The sequence below is a fragment of the Charadrius vociferus genome, unplaced genomic scaffold, assembly GCF_000708025.1.
Source record: "Charadrius vociferus isolate BGI_N301 unplaced genomic scaffold, ASM70802v2 scaffold190, whole genome shotgun sequence".
NCBI classification, from domain to species: domain Eukaryota; kingdom Metazoa; phylum Chordata; class Aves; order Charadriiformes; family Charadriidae; genus Charadrius; species Charadrius vociferus.
In genome coordinates, this window is record NW_009646608.1 from 5,412,886 (window position 1) to 5,433,307 (window position 20,422).

The 20,422-nt window shown below is 50.3% G+C and overlaps 1 protein-coding gene across 1 annotated transcript; it reads right to left on the minus strand.

The window, feature by feature from the left end:
- Positions 1-509: 509 nt before the first annotated feature.
- Positions 510-19,592, minus strand: ST8SIA2 (ST8 alpha-N-acetyl-neuraminide alpha-2,8-sialyltransferase 2). The gene is given in 6 exon segments (XM_009887159.1): positions 510-928; positions 11,298-11,591; positions 13,927-14,184; positions 14,707-14,835; positions 16,833-16,895; positions 19,552-19,592. Coding segments are annotated over 6 exon segments (1,071 nt in total). The 3' UTR covers positions 510-642.
- Between the last annotated feature and the right edge of the window lie 830 nt (positions 19,593-20,422).

Consider the following 20,422-nt stretch of genomic DNA (forward strand, 5'->3'; position numbering starts at 1 on the left):
CAAGAGGCCTCTCCCTCGCCTCTCCGAAGGCTGCGCTCAGCCCGGAGCTCCGTGTCTCGGATGGATCTGTGTGCGACTCTGTCGGGCACCGGTCCCCGCTGGGCAGGAGACGGGTGCTGCTTGGTGCCACGGGCAGTCCCTCAGCTGTGAGAGCCGCCAACAAACCTTCCCTGCCCACCCCGCTCCCTGCCCCTTCCCCTCCCCGCCAGCAGCACGGGGCCAAGAACGTGCCTCGCTGCAGAGCGCCGGCGTCCTTGGCCAAACGAACTAACTACCAACCTCGGACCAGTCACGACAAACGGCTTAAAGGTTTACCCATCACCTAACATTACCCTCAAAAACCAAGGCCACCTTCACACCTCTCGGGCGTAGGTCGAACGCCCTTCCGAGCCCAGCAAGCCCATGGCAAGGGGTCTTGTCCAGGCCAGTCACGTCAGATGCTCCTGCATCTTTCCTGCCCCTTCCTTGGTGAACACCAAACAGTTATAATACTCAGGTCAATATATATAGGTACCACGTATATATATTTGTGTCGCTGTTCTGCGCATTAACAAAGACAACCAACCCCACCAGGCACCACTCGTCCTTTCCGCCCCCTCCCCTTCCTCCCGTGGATGTGCAGGAACATGGCTGGAGACCACCCTACGTGGCCCCATCGCACTCCCCCACAGTCAGCTTCAAGGCTCCCTGCTGGTGCAGCGTCTTTAAGGCTTTGAACTCCAAGGGCATGGTGTGCGGGCTGGCCTGCGAGGTGTAGCCGTACTTCAGGCTGTCGTAGTAGTGGTACTTGACTGGGTTCTGGTTCTGGTCCAGGGGAAAGGGCCAGAAGCCGTAGAGATAGATCTGGTTGCAGAAGCGAGTGGCTAAGGTGTACATGAGGAGGCCGGTGGTGGGTCGCTTGATATGCACCTTGTTCGTTAGCCAGTACCTGCAAAGGGAGAGTAGAGGAAAGCGTGTTACTCCTCCCGCACACGAAGCTCGTGGCTTGCCCGTTCTCTCTCTCCAGCCTCTGACTGAGATATATTGGTGATTCAAAGTGAGAGGGTTCTGACTAGCAGAAGAGTTCTCCATGCCAAGAAAAAGCCTCTCTAGGGATTGCTTCATGAATAAGCATCTTCCTGCTCTCTGTCTGGCGGTTACATCACACTTGTTGCTATGGCATTGGAGCATCTCAGGCCTCGGCAATCCTTTATGAAAAACAAATTGCTTGCAACGGTGGCCTTCAGTACTTCAGCCTACAATTATCTTCCAATCAACCTAGGAGATCAATACCATAGACCAAACTGTCCACATGTCAAGTAGACTCCAGCAACCCCTTGAAGCAGACACACTCTCACACACGCAAACTGATGATTTTCATTGATGAATCAAGATCTTTACGCTGACAGTAAACACAACAGGGCTGTAAAAACCTTTGCCTTGGAATAAAGGGTCACCAGGCTGAAAGAGTTAAACCACACTGCTGCGTTCCCGTTACGCCCAGCAATTCCGACCGTGATCCTGCACCAAAACACATCACCACACTCTGCAACGTCAGTCCGTGGGATACACAATGCGGCATATTGCAATATATACTATGCCATACGCCGGTCAGCTGTGCTTGCTGCTGAGAAGTGCATAAGTTTTTATGAGGGATGGCAAAAAGAGCCGGGGAAGGAGGCACCCTGTAGTGATGCACGAGCAGAAGTGGTATCAGCAGTTGTATTTTGGGCTGCCGATAAAAAGTTATTGCAGCATCAACACCCCGTAAGACGACGTTTCCAGCGCCCAGCGTTTATTGCACAGGCAACTTATCTCAGTTGCTCAGCAGAAAAAAAAAAAAAAAAACAACACGGTCAGGAGAGCAAAATCAGAAAGCAAAAGGTTTGGGGGGAGGTAGAAGATGTCGTCCCCCCGCCCCGGGTGCAGACCCTTCATCCCCAGCACGTCTGACGCAGGCGCTGCCCCACAGCAGGCAGGAATGGTGCAGGCAGCGCAGCCCGCTGTGTCGCGGCCCCTTCGAGCCCTCCGATTATTTCTGATAGCGATTTCAAAGGGCCGGGGTTCAGGTGAGAGACTGGCAGCGCTTTGGATAAAAAGCAGGAGGAAGCGGAGCACAGCAGCACGTGGCATCGCTGCGCTCTCACCCGGAGGTTTGGGATCCTGAGCTGGGTCCCGCTGTGGCACGCGGAGCCACGGGAAGCGTCTTGCTCCTCATTCGCCCTTTCTGCCCGAATTCTGAGGGTCTGGTGCTCAGGCAGCGGGAACCCTCGGGAGAGCGGAGCCTTAATCCTGCAAATTAGCTTTTCACGAAAGCCATTAAAATTTAGCAACCAAAGCACACAACGTACTCGCTCGTTCTCAGCCAGATAAGAGAAAAATTGACTTTTCTGGTGAACCAAATTCTGGAAGCAGAGTGACCGCCTCGGCACGTGCGGGAAGGGCACGGCAGGGTTCACTGGGTTCCCACACCCCAGGGGTGTTTAAGCGCCTGCAGCTTTAGCAAAGGATGAGTGCAACGTTTTTGGGAAGGGGGTACTTGTCAGACGCATCTTGGCATCCAGCACGAAAAAAGGAGCAAGTAACTGGGGTGAAAACAGTATCTCGGAGGCAGAGCATCAGCATTTTCTGGGCTTGCCTGCCCATATGGGTTGTGCTATGGGGACACAACAAAGTTCACTGCAGTGCCAAGGCAATCTTCTCCCACAGGGTAGCCATAAAACAGCCTCCTTGATGACTTTAAGCACATTAGACCCCCGGCGTGCAGAGACAAATGGGAGATTATCACAACCATTTAACTCCGTGAATTAGGGTATCCTCACCCAGCAGGGAAACTACCTGGGAAGAACTGTAAAGCCACGTAACCGGCTGGTTTTGGGGGAAGACACCAAGAACAGGGTTTGTCCCATAGTTGCTTTAGCCTTAAAACTTGCCTTTTAGCAATTTGCCAGCTGGAGCACAGAAAGATAGCGGTGACCTCCTGGCCTGCCCAAAACACTAACTTTTGGGGTTTGCCGGGAGTCTGTAAAAACTGTAATGAACACACAACGACCTTGACAGCATGACGGAGTGACCCTTGTACGAGGGTGCAGGATATGAATGTGATCACCAACGTTTTAAGCTTATTAATGATGAAAAAAATTACCTGGGTCAAATACAGACACGTTCTACAGAATCACGCCATTCTCTGCAACCCAGTCTGCCCAAAAAGCCCTACCAAGACCAACAACTGTGCCCAACCAGTACCCAAAAGCAGCCCTACCAAAACCAACCCAGTGGGTCCACCTCAGCACATGCAGCTAGTGAACACTCACTCAATAATATTGGGGTAGGGAATAATCACAATTCATATAATAATATTTTTTTTTTTTTTTAAAAAAAAGGCTTTTTCAACCCAGGTTGCAGGCACAGCATCGGTAAAACGAGAAGGATGACAAACCTCACTCCTACAGCACCATAAATTCTCACTGCTGGATGCAGCTTTGGGAGGGGATGATGGGCTCCAGGCTGTCCCAGCCCCAGCAATGACATATTATAATAATTATTACGCAATAATTATATACTAGTATTTATTATTGTATATAATTATATAATAATTATAATATAATTATTATGTAATATATAATGCCAAAACCATAACATAGGCCACTGCCACAGCCCTTACAATTTGTTTCCTGGAGAGTGAAGGTGGGAAATCCTCCAGTGAGGTCTGGGGAACACTTTTTAATGACTGGTTTGTGATGGGAGCGTGGGAGCTATACAGGAAGATCTCCCTCTTATCTCTCCCACCACTGGCCAACTGAGACAGTGGCCACATTCCTGGTGCAGGAGAGAACAGCTGGGGATGGAAATAAAACCTAATTAATTCTGTAAATCCAAATGAGGTTGTCTGAGCGCACATGGGATGCTGTGTCAACAGCGCACCTTTAATATGTGAGGTCCGGGATTTTAATTAGGAGGAAAGATAATCTTGAAGCAGACAGTAATTATTTTTCAAATTGGCTACACCAATCACCATAACTATTAACTGCAACATTTTATGGAAAGAGACAGCAATTAAAAGAGAAGAGCAAACAGCAGCCCTGAAACCCAATACCTCCTTTTTCAGAGCCTTTCTCACAGCGTGGACCTCCTTCAAAAGCCGGTGCTGTGTCATTTCTGTAAATAAACCCTCAGGGGTGTAAGCAGCTACAGAGATAGGCTGGTGACTGAGCGGGATGCAGCTATGAACAGGAACCGTGATGCTGTCAGGCAAAAATTGTCTGAGACAGCTCTTGTTTCGGATCGTGATAGTGACAGACGGAAAATGCCATCAGATCTTCTGCGTCTTTTGTAACGACGCAGCCTCGACGCAAGCCCCAGCACCTATTTGAACCAACACTTGACGGTAGCCAAGGACAAAGGCTTCAAGAAGAGCAGCTCAGAGAGTCTCATCCTAGCCGGTAGGTGGTTCTGGTTGCTCCTCAGCAACATCAGTTTTCCAAAAGGTTTCCAAGAAATTTAAGCAGTCTCCCGAGCAGAATTGCATAGCACTGCTGCCGGCTGCCTGGCCATCAGCATACGCCTCCTGCGAGGGGCTGCACTGCAGCCACGGGGGAAGCGACCCCTGTATTTGGACCTTAAAGCCCGGTGGGAATCCTTCAGGAGACCAAACGCTCTGAAACTGCCCATAGGAAGCCGCAGCTCCCGCCTGAGCCGGGGAAGGTGTCAGCCTCCACATCACACACCCCACCGCGCTGACAGTGCTCATCCTCCCCCAGCGACACCGAATTCGGGGAGCCTCGATTTGGGCTGAAATGCTGGGTGCAAAACTCCTCCCTGCAGGCAGTGTTTGGGGACCGCTAGGTGAGGGCGGGGATCCTGCTCGGTGCTTACCCATCACCTCCTGATACAGCTGAGAAAACCCCGAGGTAACTTGTACACTCCAGGTAAGGGTTAACCTGCAGGATAAAATGAACAGAAAATCCATCGCCCTGATGAAATGAATAAAAGAAACCCAGGTCAATGAAGAAATCAAGTTTCAGCAGTATCAGCTGCATTATTTAGTGATACAAATCAGAATAGCCGAAATAATGCGATTTCAGACCCTTTTAAAACAGCTTATTCATAAAAGTGCGATACAAACACAAGCTGTTGTGGAGGTGCTAGTCCTTGACTGTCAGAAGCTTATTATCAGTCTGCCACACACATCCTGCTCCCATTAACACTCATGAAGAACCAGCTACAGATAACGAGAGCGAGTGCCCTGGCGCTGCTCCGCGCTCACGTTGGTGCAGGAGAGGACCCGCCGGCGCTGGCAGGGCACAGCACGGATCCCAGCTGCTGGGCGGATGGAGATGAAGTGCTGGAGACCAAGGAGTCAACGCTAGCCCCCATCCAGCTTCTCCCAGCCCTTTTTCTGTCCATGTATCCCGTCTCCTCTGTCACCTCCCCCAAAATAGCTGAGAGCCATGAACGGTGATGAGATCTGTGCTGGATGGGTAGGAATGGGGAGGTCCTCATCCAGATTCGCGCTAACGCAGACTCCAAAAGATGGATCTCAAGTCAGATCTGGGCTCTATCCCCACGCTGGGCAAAGCCCAAACACCAAATCACACTTCCATATCCATTCTGGATTTGTACTGTGTGGCTTGGGTCTGGTTTCGGCGCAAGCAAATCAACGCTGAGCCACAGATAAATAACTCTCTTCTCCTCCAGGTTTTGAGCTCTGCAGTGCCCTTTCAAACACACATGGTACTCAACACCCACAAGTTAAACCATTTCCAAACAGACAGGAGGAAAGTAACTGGGAAGAGGATTACCCTATTTCTTTCACCTTTCCTTCCTCTGCCCTTCCCCTTCTTTTGACAAAGACAAGACTAAATCTTCTTCCCGATTAACCGGAACAAATTAACTGTCTCAGGGTCCCAGTGCAGTCACACCACAGCTCAGATACAACGTGCCTCATTTGCTCCAGTGCAGAGGGGGAAGAATAATTGCTCACACAAGGATTTAGCTGTGGGATATCCACTGATCTCACCCACCTGTAGTTTTACTGGGCATTCATAGTCCCCCACATCCTACCCCAGCCGCGCAATTGGAATGGCTATTTCCCCACCCTCCCCCTCTACAGACTTCGGTCATCTTCATCCCTCACCTGAGTGCAGGACCACTGTCCTTAAATCGTCTGTGGGACCAGAGAGGATGGGCTTTAAGGAACAAGTCCCTGGGGGCAGATATTTCAGAGAAGCCCCGGTGAGCTTAAGGACCATATGGGAAGATGCACGAAGGAGCTTGTTTAGAAACCCCACAACTGGGTGACACTGGCTAATCAACAGCAGCACAGGTCTTGAGGCAGAGAGTGAGAGAAGATGGGCTGGAAGGGCTGTGAAAAGGAAAAGCAGCAGCTTAGGTTTGATATGTTAGAGGAAAGGGGAACCCATGGAGGGGTGCAAAAGAACAGGGTGATGCGATCCAAGCAACAGGTTAGCAGAATAACCTGCACACGTATGTCCTGCATGGCTACAAGCAAGGCAAGATGCAGCATAATCAGGACACAAGGCGAGGAGGGACCAGGGGAAGGTTTCCACCATCGCTGCTGGTTGGGAAAGGCAGCAGCTGAGCAGCATTGCCCTGAAAAATCAGCTAAGGCTTAGTCACTGTTTGGGTGTGAGGACCCAGGGAGACCTCCGAGGCAAAGATGAATTCACCTTATGCCCCACCAGGTTGCACTTCTGAGGACATGTGGCAGAGCTGCACTATGCAAGCTATGGACCCTGAGCAAGGCGATCGCTGTCATGAAGAGCGCACGCGAACTGTCATGGCTATTTGGATGTTAAACCTAATGGAAGACCTAGCCAAGAAGCTGTAAGATATATTGATTTTTTTTTTTTTCTTTCAAGAAGCTCTTAACAAAATCTTAAGGGATTAGAATTGGTTACTGCCAAGAGACCCTCGTGATGGACACAGTGAGAAATGCTAGACTAGATTATACAAGGCAAACTGAAATGTGTCCATGAATTCTCCACAAGGAGTGATAGTCAAACCTCCAGACACAATTATTTTCCCTCGCTTCCTGCATTTCATGTTATTTCTCTGACAAAAGCTGCTTTGGCAATAGGGATTACAAGGCTTTTTGGAGACACTAACAGATGACTTATAAGGGGCTTGCTTGCTTCCCAGCCAGGAGACGAGCGCTACGCTCGCCAGACGAATTGCTCGGGAGACATTTTACAGAATCGCTTCGAAGTGAGTCACGCACCCCCGAAACGCATGGCACCGTCCCCATCCCCGCGAGCTGGCTCCCTGCCACGGCACAGCTTTCCTCCTCAGCCTTAGGTAGCAACTCGGCTTCCTTCGGAGCTCCTCCATCGAAAACGCTGATGGCTCACTCCCCTCCTGGCGTGAAGATGGGGAGTTTTACCGTGTAGGAACAGCTTCCATCCTATTGCACAGATTATCCCAAATCATCAACACAAAAAGCTATCAGCAAACATTTAAGGCACCCTCACAGCTAGGAAGGTGATGTCTCAAATGATGCTGTTAAGGACAACAAAACCAAATGCTTTTTACTTATCTCAGCAACGCACACTCTGCAAATACCCCAAATGCACTGAAAATTATAGGAAAAATGCTCAATTGCCACTGAAATGCATTCTGGTCTGGGGGAAAGCAGAGCAGGACAATAAATACTGTGGTTCAAGGAGGAGTCAAGAACTCACAAATGTATTTCACTGGAAGTAAAGGAAGAAGAGAAAAAGCAAAGCTTTTGTAGCCGAATTGAAGTTGGCTGAGATAACGTGAGTCTTTGTAGAAAGTGCTATCCCTTGAAAAAAAACAAAATGTACAAAAGAGCATCTTGGCTGAAAGACTCCCCCCATTTCTTTGTGATTTCCAAATCAACTTAGGATAGATCATAAAGGGTAGCTTTATCCAGCAAAGAAGATGGGATATCTCTGCAACTGCAGCCCACTGTAGCACAGAGGGATGTTCTGTGGGGCTTTGTGGATTATCAATTCTCTGCTGCATGCCACAAAATTTATTTGTTTCACAAATCTCAGATCTGTCAAAGAAAAGTGTAATGCTACAAACCGGCATACTCCTCAGAGCGAGCCGGAGGGAGTCGTTGGCGACCATATCCCTGTAACAGCAAGGAGCTCATAAGCAAAAATATACGATGATCTTAGGAATTAGTATCACAGAAGATGAATAAGTAAACTTCTAGTGATTCTGGTCAGTTTGACCTGAGGAAAGATTCCTTCTTCACCCCAAACTACATCGTATCAATTACGCTGAGCAGATGGTCAAGATAACTCTACAGGTACCTGAGAGACTTCCTACACAGCACCAAGAGCATCAGCACAGCCCCCTCCTCAGCTGTGGCCAGTTTATTCGGTACTGCCTGAATCACTCTTAAATCCATCCAAGTCCAAACCTGAGAGGCTGCACCGAGGAAAGGGTTAACCCTGACTCCAGCCTTCCCTCCAGAACAGCACAGCCCTTTACCCCCCAGCCCTGGGTGGTCCCCCCGCACAGCTGCTTGGCCAGGCCACCACACACTGGGTAGGTGTTGAAGTGCTCCCATCAGTTCTAGCCAGCTGAGGGGCCCACAGTTTTAATTATATTAATCGTTAAAAATCCTTGTTGTCCGGCTGATAAGTGTGAGAGCAGGAGGGGAGGTCAGGCAGCAGCTCCCTTGGCTTAGAGGGTGACCCCTGATGAGGATTAGCACTGGCTTCTGCTGTTATAATTGAATTAGTGCTGCCTCAGTGCAGCCACGACCCACCTTTCTCCATCGCCCCACAGCACGGTGACCAGCCCAGAGGACAGGATTGAGGTCTCGGCTGTAGCTCAGACCAGACGCTTAGAGCCTGCCATCAGCATCAGCCAGCGTCTGACCACGTGCTGGTACCATTTCCACTCCAGACACCCACCAACACCGGCTACTTCACTCGCTTGCTGGTCTGACTGGTCACATCCCTCTGGGCCCCAGTAGGTTTTCAGAAGCCCGAACCCACATTCCTTACACGGAACCCCATTAAAACCCACGGGAACGCTAACACGTGGAAAAGAAAGACACTACTCCAAGCCACGGGGGAGAGGGGTGCATCACTCCACGCACCGAGAGACACCGCTGAACCCCTGGGCTTGTCCCAAAATCCCTGTGTCCCCTCCAGCCAGGCAGGACCCGCCAGCCCCGGGTGGTGGCTCCAACACCGCTCTGTGGGAGATGCACAGGGACAACCAGAGCGCCAGCCAGCCCGGCTGGACCGCAGGGCTGTAGCACAGGAGGGCCAGGAAGGTGCTGCGTGTTGGAAGATAAGCTCAGCAGCAGAGCTTATCGAGGCATCCTCCTCCTCTCCCGCGGGAAAGCGATGCCCAGCCTTTGCCAATCCCTCCACAAAGCTTCCTACGGGAAGTTTCTAGCACCAGGAAGGGTTGCCAGCACAGGATTAGCAGCCTGTTGATTTAAAGGGCTTATTACAGGAGCTTAATTCCATTTTGACAGATGAAAGTAAGTCAATTACAGCTAGAAATAGCTCAAAATTTGGGTTGTGGTGTTTCTTTTTTTTTTTTTTCTTTTTTTCTTTTTTTTTTTCCTCCCCTCTCGCTGGCTTCTGTGAGTTGTGGTATCACTTCCTTCCTTTTCTTTCCCTCAAAGCCAGCGTTTTCTGTAAGATGCCTCTCCAGCCCAGGGAAGCCTCAAGCTCAGGCATTTGGGGCAGATGTGGTTCTTTTTGCCTGTTATTGCTGCCTCCGCTCCTCCCAGCCTGCCTGGGCTGCCTGCAGAGCCTCCCCTCACACCCCTCTCCCCACAGCACCCCTTTAGGCTTGCTTCTGCAGGAAACAACCCCAAAATCTGTCCCGTGCCCACCCCCTGCACTGACACATAACCCCGGCTGGGACAGAGAAATGCCCATCATGGACCAACTGACCAGAGGAGCTCAGGCTCAGAGATGCGTCGGGGCAGAAGTGCTCACAGCAATCAAGAAATATTAATGCTGAGGTTTAGAAGCGGGAGCATCAGCTGCGTGAGCGAATTCCCATCCCAGGAGAGCAACAGGGTCTAGTCAAAATCGGAGAGGACAACTACTGCCACTAAACCATCTCCAGCATAAGCCGTCACCTGCCTAGATTCTCTAAATGCCTAACAAATCATGAGTCTCCCCAGAGAAATAAAGCAAGACGGCAAGAGCCTACCCCATTACCAAGCCATTTACATGGAAGTCTCACCCCTGGAGCCCTCTTTCTTCCCATCCCCACCACACCTGTGTCTCCCACACACCTGGTTGCAGTGAGGAAGCAGAAAGACCTCTTCCTTCCCTCCCAGTAAGTCTGTTCACCACCACCTGGCCGTATTTATCTGACCAGCAGGACCAGACCATGTCAGTCCCTTCCTTGGGTTGGCCACTTAAGATGAGCAGTGCAATTAGCACCACTACAGGAGCACGCAGGCTACTCGTGAACAGCTACTCTGCCGAGCCTGTCCAGGCTGCTATGAGCAACCAGACCCGAGGAGCCGTGCGAGACTTGCATGTGTCGCTTAAGCACAAAGTCACAAACTTTGTCACCAGCTCTGCAAACCACAACACACACATATCCCTCCAAGGACAGCCCTCATTGTAGGTCAGGGAGTTATTGTGGTGATGTCCAAAGCACTGGAAGACTTAGGCTCGCTCATGAAGCTGATGAGGGGGCTGGAGGACAAGCCTTATGAGGAACGACTGAGGGAACTGGGGTTGTTTAGCCTGGAGAAGAGGAGGCGGAGGGGAGACCTTATCGCCCTCTACAACTACCTGAAAGGAGGTTGTAGAGAGGTGGGGGCTGACCTCTTCTCGCTAGTGACAAGTGATAGGGTGATAAGAAATGGGTTCAAGTTATGCCAGGGGAGGTTTAGATTGGATATTAGGAAATTGTTTTTCACTGAAAGGGTTATCAAACATTGGAATAGGCTGCCCAGGGAGGTGGTGGATTTGCCATCCCTGGAGGTGTTTAAAAAAAGGGTAGACGTGGTACTTGGGGACATGGTTTAGAGGTGGTTTTGTCAGGTTAGGTTAATGGTTGGACTTGATGATCTTAAAGGTCCCTTCCAACCTCAACAATTCTATGATTCTATGATATCACATGGCTAAAAGACCTCACGCCATACTGCGGAGACCCTGCTTGCAAGGTGGTCTCCAGTTCTCATCTAGAGACCAGCCACCGCCCGTGGAGTCTTCCTCACGGTCTACAGAAAGTAGCAGCTCGCACCGTTTGCCTCCAGCGCAAACCCATTGATTGCTCTCCAGCTCAGGAGGCTCCTGAAAGCCTGGCTCTGACCACACCAGAAACGCTCTCACCCTCGGACAGCGTGGAGCAGGCGCAGCGAGGGGTAGGCAGTCCTGACGTTGATGTGGTGCTTCAGGATGAGCTCGTTCACCCACTCCACTCGCTCCTTTCCTCCCTTAGCCATGAACGCCGGGATCCAGAGGATGCTGCCGTTGAGGCTGTGGAGGCGCTGCAGCAGCTTCTCCCTCCAAGTCTCGTTCACCAGGTCCTCAAAGGCCCGTTGGATGACCGAGGGGTTCATAGTCACCAAGTCCGTCTTCATGCCCACGTCCTGCGAGTACTCCTGGACAGGGGCCAGATTGCACCTGTGAGGGGAAGCACCGAACAGCCCTTTGCAATGGATGCGAGAGAGGGGAGTGACAAACACGAAGGGTGTTTAACGCCAAAAACCAGGGCCAGTGACAGATGTGCCCACTCGCCCTCGCTTTTGGGAGGAGGAGGAGGGAGAATGAGTCTCTGCAATGAATTAGAGAGGCTCTGAACTGGTAATGATGAGCCATCTTAATATCAGGTGATCATTCCTCACCATGCTGGCATGCACATGCATATTCCTCTGGGGCGATGCTAATAACAGACATAGCTCTGGTGTCTGGTGGGTGGCTCTGTATGGATGGGTATCTCTCCTGGTGCGGTTCAAAAATAACACGTAGCAACGAACCTCCCGCCTTTGCTGCCATGCCAGATTTTAAATGAAACGGCCTTTCCCACGCAAGGAAAGTGCTCGCCTCTTAATTCCAGCCTTGCTGGGGTAATATTATCCCAAGTCCCTTTTCTCCTCCTGGTGAGTCTCAGCTAACAGCAGACCCGGTGGCACCGGCAACGATAATGACACCAGCGGGAGGTGGATGCCAGGACATGGTCCCCACAGGGTTTGGCTGTCTGGAGGCTGTGACCTTCAAAAAACATCTCTTTCTGTAGTTTTAATTGGTGCCTCCTCTCAGGTTGTGCACGCTGATACAGACACACGCACTCCCTCGGGAGCTCCTGTGCCACGAGCTCCTGTGTCACGCCAGGGCTGAGGGCTGAGAGGCTGTGGGATAAACTGCCAACAAATCACCCTCATTATGTGGTGGTTTCCTACAGCTCCTTGGGGGGGAAACCGTGGCCATTAAGCCGTGGCCATGCCATGCATGTGGCGCTGGGTAAATGGCACCAGGGACCAGCTGATGGGGAGATGCAGAGATGCCCCTCCAGCATCGTGAAAACCAGAGGGTACCCACATGTTAGCACACTGTGTGCTCTCCTGCAGTGTTTTACAGTGAAGTTACAGTATTTAAACGAGCAGGAATTGCATCCTAACCATCTGCCTCGATAATCAGCCATTACTACTGTTTTCCCTACTTTACAGTTGGGAAACTAAGGGAATGGTGTAAAGAAAATCCGGCTACTGGCACACGGGGCCCTTTTGATCTTGCCACAGGAGTAAAATCGCTGAAAATAAGCATTGGATCTGAAGAGCAAAACTGTATCCTGGACACAGAGCCCATCGCTGGTCACTGCCAGCCCCACTGGGAAGGCTGCTTGGATGGAGCAAACCTTCCTCAGGAAGATGCAGGTTCAAGCGGTGGCTCAGATAACCTACGGTGGGAAGAGTACATCCATGTCAGACCCGCGCTAGCATACACGGCTGGGGAGAAGTCACTCAAAATCCCAATCCTTACACCCAGAAAAGCTTTTCTCCTGCAACTTTGCTGCCTGACACAAAAGCCCCTCCCTAAACTTCGCTAGAACGGCAAAAAGCAATTTTTCCCCTTTGCTCGCTCTGGTTACGCTTAAGGATGCGAACGATAACGCCCCGTCCCCTGCGGACAGGACGGAGGTGCTGGCAGCCAGGCAGGCTGGAGCAGCCGGGCTTGAGCGGGGGGCAGAGGTGACATTATCCTCGTTCCCACGTCACGCCGGGGACCGCCTCCGTGAGCCGCTGATGGATTGGGCTGTCTTCATAATAGACTTGCCAGAAAGCAAATGTCTGCACATACATAAATCATCAGCGGACTCCTACAGCCCCTCAGCTAACAGATGTGCACTGGTGGCGGGGACGGGAGGGTAGGCGTGCTCCTCCTCTCCACTTCAAGCATCTTCTGTAGCGAATTCGGTGCGTGTCCCAGTGGGGGTCAGGATCTGCTTGCCGCAGGTCCGTGGGGACATCAGTGCTGGGGATGGAGTGGTCACAGGGGAGGGTCAGAGCTAGGCATGCCCGAGTGTGGTGTCAGGGGATGGTGTGGTGTCAGGGGATGGTGTGGTGCACCCGGTGCTCGAGGGCAGAAGAGATTTGGGGAAAAATCAAGCTTGTGTCCATGGGGGAGTCCAGGATGGGGTTTGTTTGCAAGAGGGCAAGCATGTGGGAAAAGAAGAGGAAGTGCTTGGGACTAGGGGTGCTGGGGGCTCATGGTGCCCTGGGGGGGTTAACGGTGCACCAGGAGAAGACACGGCGTATTTCAGGAACACTGGAGGAGGATTTGGTGGTGGGTGGGAGGGTTTGCAGCAGGGCGTTTGCATCGGTGAGCTCTACACATGCTCTACATGGGGCTGCAAGGCTGCGCTGCACCACTCCATCGGGACTCCAGCCCCTTTCCACTGCTCCGAACCCCCCCTTGAAACCCCCTCAGCCCCACCACGCAGCGGGGCGCAGTGCCCTACCTTATCACGAAGCTGTGCGCGTCGATCTCGGGGCCGCAGCCGCTGCTGAGCAGGACCCCCGAGTTGCCGACGATGGCGCAGGTGGGGAACTGCTTGCCTTTGAGGGGCGAGGTGCGGGGCAGCAGCTCGTACAGGTTCTGCGAGACGTTCATGGTGCTGTCCCTGTCAAAGACATAGTGGATGATGTCCCCCGGCTTCAGCGTCCCCTTCAGCACCGAAATGTCCTTCTCCGCATCCAGGAACTTCAGGATCTGTTTCCTGAGGACAGGGAAGAAAACAGCCCCATGAGGTGAGATACAGAGATAATTTGGGTCACACACAAGACAAACTCTTGCCTCCTGCCTGCCCTTGCTCCATGGCCAGTCCCAGCTGACTGATGCTGTCCCGGCACAGCTTACAAGCAGTTATCTCCATCTTAACGCCTGCTCCTTCCCCACCCATCCTTTCCCGGGGCAGCCCACCGTTAGTGGGGGTTCCCTGTGTTTACCCCGGGGAGAGGGTCTCCTTTCCCCCCTGCACGTCCCACCGCCAGCGCACACTAATCCCCACTTGGCCTGGAAAACGGGGGCTCAAGTGCTCCTGGTTTTGTCGTTGCAAGGCCAGCTGGTTCAGCCGGGAATTCATTTCCAAGTGATCACTTTCAGATATGAAGCCTAGCTCAGCAGGAGATAAGCCTTTTATTTCTTCCTCGACTTCTTTAGATGATATACAGAGGCAATTTGCCAGCTTGCACTGGAGAGGACCAAGTCTGCCTCTTGTCCTATAGGTAATTACCAGTACCTGATCTTCAAAGACAGTGTCTGGTTGTGTCTCCATTTGGATGAGGCTGGTTTAATGTTGTGCTTAATGCTTTCATTACTTCTGTCAACAACAGCTGGAGACGAAGAGTCATTTATTACTACTTCAGCTCTAGAGAAAAGAAAGACAGGGAGAGGGAGAGAGACAGGATCCGTTAGCATCCCAATGGCACTTCTAATCACTGTCTTCGGCTCCCGGCTGCTGGAATTCAAACTTCATCAGAAAAGCAAAATTGTAGTTATTAGCTAAACAAGAACTGAAAGCCTGTTTGTATTCGGCTACACTCAAGCAGACAGACACAAATCCTTAAATACCTGCTCGCTTACACGAACACAGACTTACAGCCAGGCACAGCTCTACAGAAACCACAGCCTCACACACGGAGCGGCAGAAAGGCATGCACACGAAAACACAAGCAGGCTCTGCAAAGACAGGCTGGCAGACACACACCCCTAGACAAGACACCCCAGAGCTCCTGGGAGCCCCCAAAATTCACCCAGACGTTTCCTACACGAGGCAGCCGAGGTTGCTGACCTGCTGTCTCGTGGTCACCCATGAGCGCTCCAAAGCGGAGCCGGCTCCTCCAGCGGGTCAAAATCCTCGTCATAGAAGTTCAACCTTCACTTCACCCAAAGGAGAAATTAATTTAGCTGAGCTGCTGGGTGCTGCTTGTGAGATGGGGCGAGGAGCATCCCGTACCGAACAGGGGGAGGTCGGCTCGCTGGTAACTTTTCCCCTTGTTAGAAGAGAGCACGAGGATTCCAGCATCCGCATCGCCTGCTCCAGACCCAGAAATGAGCAGGGGGACCGGCAACAGCCAGATGCTGCGGTTTGGAGATGATCACCGGGAGATCCCGGCTTTTAATCCCTGCTCTAAGAAGCAAATCAGCCCCAGCACTTCAGTGCCATTTACATCAAATGGCATGAATTAAGGGAACCTCTGAATATTTGATTCCAGCCAGCCGCCCTCCAAAGAGAATGCCCAAGCATCTCATCAAGAAGCTGCGCATGTGTCTGCAGCCCCGAAAAAACCTTCACACTTCAGAGCGCTCTGAAAAACACACAGCCAAAGCACTCGCTATCAGCTAAAGGGAATCTCCCTCTCTGATGCAGAGGGCTTTCTCCAGCAGGGCAATGGTTTGTAAATAAATACATTTATAAAAAGCCTGTAAAGCCCAAAGAGGGAGCAGAGTGAGAGATGGGGCAGAGCTGGTGACCCAGGCTCAGGGATAACATCCAGCTCCCGGGAGCACATATCCAGCCCAGGGAAGGAGCTCCCGAGGACACGCTGTGGCTCACACTATGTTAACATTTCAGAAAGGCAAAGAAATGTGTTTATAAATGCCGGCTGCCACTGTCCTTGTGTGTGTTTGTACAGTACCTCTCCAGAGGTTGCCGGTCCAGGCTGTTGGATTTGTTTGCGTCTTGCATTTTGCCATATCACCTCGTGTCTCGCAGAGCTTACTTAATAAGGTGTGAAAAATCATAAAGGAAACAGAGTAAAGAAATCTCGGGAATAACTATGATTTTTTTTTTTGGTTTGGCCCATTTTCAGTGTTTTCATCAGCTGTGGTGACATCACCACAGAATGACATCACCCTTCCTTTCTCGCGGGGTATCACTACGCATTGCAACCGCGCCACTTGGTAATGTTGGGCTGACATGAAATCATTGTAAAAATAACACAGAGAGACACTGAATGAAGCTGCGATGCCACGAAATGACTCTGCAATGGAGCAACGTTACTGAAGCGCATCATGATAAAACCGAATGAAGTTCTGATGTCAAAGACAGCGATCTCTCTTCTAATAGCACATAGTAAAACTACGGAAATGGTAACTCTATCACTGACTTATTTTCACAATAAGTAACTCTCTCTTTCTCGTTCTCTCAATCACCACAACTTGCAGATTCTTGGTTATTTGCAAATGATGATTGCAATGAGCTGGGGAAAGGAGGGGGAGAAACGATTAAGAAAATGCAAAGCAGAAGTGAAAAGAAACAGATACATTTGCTAAATAAGAACAGCACTATCCAGCGAAGAGGAGAAGCAGATTAATAGCTGCCTTACAGCAAAAACAAATGAACACAAAATCTAATTTACAAACCTATTAGATTTGCTATGTAAGCTGTTCACAGCTGATCTGATTGTACCTCTGCCTCCAGAACTCCTGCAAGACAAAGGAAATGCATTATTTATAAACCCGGCTCCTCTTTGCCAAGCATTGTTCAACAGTCAAGAGATCCTGCTCTGAAGGGCTCCGAACGGAGACACTGCTGCGCTGTTCGCATCCCACCCCATCCAGAAGGGAGATGTCCTGATGCCTGTGAAGGGCTTTTCACATCCATCGTCATTGCTGCCCTACTGCGACCGTAAAATCATTCCGGCAAAAAAAGCTCCTAACCAACCCAATTAATAATACCTGTGCGATCTAACCAGCCATCAAAGACATCTGGTCTCCGTCATCAAAGCAGCATGCAGCCTACAGGTTGCATTAAATACATCTCTACTTTTTTTTTTTTTTACGAGTCAGGCATTAGCAGTGCAAAGAGAAGGTCTCCTCCATCTCCAGGTTGCCAAGGGGCTTTCCCTGTCCTTTTCGGGTGGGGACTGAGCTGAATGGTCTGGACAGGATTCCCACCACTGTCTTCATCTTGGACTTTCAGCTGAGACCACGCGCCACCTCCATTTTATCCAGACCGAGCCACTAGCCTCCTGGGCGACTTGTAGAGATGTTGTCCTCACAGTGCGCCTTCTCCCAGCTCCCAGTGACCCGGGCCAGAGCCAGGGTCCCATTCCAGCCCCCCCTGCTACCATGAGTACCCCGAAGCCCCTTGTCCCCACCTTTGGTGTAACCTGGCTGAAGCTATGAGGCCAACTCCTCACAGTCATTCTCATGCTGGAGCTGAGACCTGAAGTGACAGCCTTGTCACTCCCATGGCCTGACACCAGCGCACAAGGACGGGTGTCAGACCTGAGGGAACAGACAGCCAAAGTTTCCAGCACTACGTGATGCTGTAATGAAGAATAGGTGGGATCAAGCCCCTTCAGAAACCAACGCCACTCATATGACCTGCGAATCCTCACTTAAAAATAAATACATACAAATATTGGTCTGCGTCTAGTTGGCTGCAGAGTCCCTTCTTGCTATAGCTCGCTACTTTCAAAGGGGTCATGAAGAACCAGTCGCCCACTTTGTGATGCTTGGTGGGAGCTGGGGTCCCAGTCAGGCACGTTAACTGTTACGTGCTTATTGCTCTGTTCTGTTGTTTCCATAGCACAGATATCCGAATGAACACGCTCATGAAGAGAACCAAATTCTCTTCTAGCAGAAATATTGTTACCTGGAAATATATACCATAATGAAAATGTATCTCAGGAGCACATATTTCTACCAGTCCTGAAAAAAATCCCAAATGCATTAGACATAAATGAAAAAGAAATAGAGTGCGTGAATGTTTGGCGCCATGAAAAAGATTTTTAGACTTGCAGGATGCGATGTAAACCCCTTCGTTAGGCTGAGCGCAGCCCTCAGCACCGCATAACATCAAACCCTTGGAAATGCCGCGATGGTTGTCCCTTTCCTCCCTCCTGCCGGTGACCATCTACAGCCAAGTCAGAGCGATTCCTGCTCCGACACTCTCCTCTTTCATTTGACAAACCTGAGAGTCAGTGAGCTGTTTCATTTTTTGGTGCATCAAGGGAACAGCAGGTCTAGCTTATTCCTAGAGTCTACTGGCATTTAACAAGCCTCCGCTTTAATGGGGTTCACTGCGGGGTGTGGGAGCAGACTGGATTAGTGTGCAAACCACGCATCCTTTCCGAGACGTCTCCTCTGAAGGAGCCTTCCAAATGGGATTCACACTCCTTCACACTTGCTGTAAGACAGATAGGAACTGGATTAAGGGCTTAGAAAAAGAAATTCTGCTCCCTGAATAAGTGCTGGTTCACAATCTCTGTGAAAGGAGAAAAAAAAAAAAAAAGATCACAGAAATTAGGAGGTGGAGACGACCTGTTAGCTCCCACCTCATCCATGTTTTGCAGCTATGGCAGGACTGATTTGAAGCATCACAACATATTATTCAAATGCATTTATCCAATCTAGCTTTACATGCCCCCAGCGACAGGTCTGTGCATGTCTCCTCCTGAAATTAAGGCAGGCATCAGGGCCGGAGACGCTGGGCGTGAGGAAGACAAGTTGAGAGCACATCTCCCAACTCAGTGTGTGCAGAGGTGGTGGGGAAGAAGATGGGCTGCCCCGATCTGAGCAGCCCCTCAGGGGCAGTTTCAGGGGTCACTATTTCCCCTTCACACACTGAGAAAAGAGAAAGTTTTCAAAATATTGTAATGCAAACAGAGCATGAAGTGTTCTGCTGTTGTATATGAACGTGGGGGGGGTGGCTCATCGATGGAGGAGACATCTTCCCATGCCTTGCTCCATGGCACTGGGCTCCCTGCTTTGCTGGCCAGCAGCAGCCAGGATGCTCTTGGTGGACACCCAGGATGTTGGCAAAGACACTGCTCCCTGTACCAGGCTTGGTTTCTCTCCGAGCCACAGAGATTGCCTGAAGCTGGGACACGATACTTGGCTGAAGGTCCCAGCTGGTTGAGTGAATCTTAAAATGCTCCTGTGGCTTCAAAACCTTGGAGTCCTTTGTGTCCTACACTGCAACTTCTGGACATCTTCCCTACAGTCTCCCTTCGTACCGTTGAAGACGACGTACGCTGTGAATACGATAATATGGGGTATATTGCCCTGTCCAGCCACCCTGCTCAGCTCAGCCCACCGCTGGGTACCAGCCAGGCCAACCAGCTGCTCAAAACACCCGTAGTTTAGTCAAGCATAGTATTTTCCAAGGTCTGCCATACTCCATTACCAACACAGGCAAGCCAATATCACTGTACTGCTTCACTTCTCCCACCTGGGAAGAAGAAAATCTTAAGAAATGGAAGGCAGTAATTAAGAGGCACACGTTAAGGAAAAAAAAAAAAAAAAAGTCAGGCCATTTTATTATATGTTGCTGACCTGGAGCTTCAAATCTCTTGGCTTCAAAAGGCAAAGACCAACCTCGATTAAAATTGCACAGATAGGCATTGATTTTGAAAAGCTTTCTAGTGCTACACCGTGTTTAGATTGAATTGCCTTATTAATCTAGTTGTTATCAGTTTGATTGTATAGCCAGCTCCACAAAGTACCAACCTGCTTCCTAATCCTATTATTTACAAAACGCTCTTCTTTTGACTTCTTTTGGGATGTTTTCCAGTGATAAGTCGCATCTATATGTGCTAATGCCATATTACTGGCTTATGCCATCCTTTCTCATTTTTGCTTTGAGATTCTCAAGCTGAATTTCCACTATCTAAGATATTATATAGGTCAACACATTCTGTGCTCAGATGTAAAGTGACAGTGATTCATATATCAGAGGATAAAAAAGAAAGATTGTCTTATGGTTCAGGTCCAAATTTTCTTGGATGAATAATTTCTGACAAATCAGGTGTGCGAAGACTTTTCTATTCACCCACTATGAATGGGCTGTTTAGGTTTTTTGCTTCCCTTTTCATTGTTTCCCACTTCTTAAATGATTCTCTTAATTGTTGCTAGGTACAGTTCGGTCTTGCTTCGAGCAATTTCGATACGGGAAATCAAAGCTGCTTTGACAGAACAAGTAGGTCACACAGCCTCTTTGGGCGAGC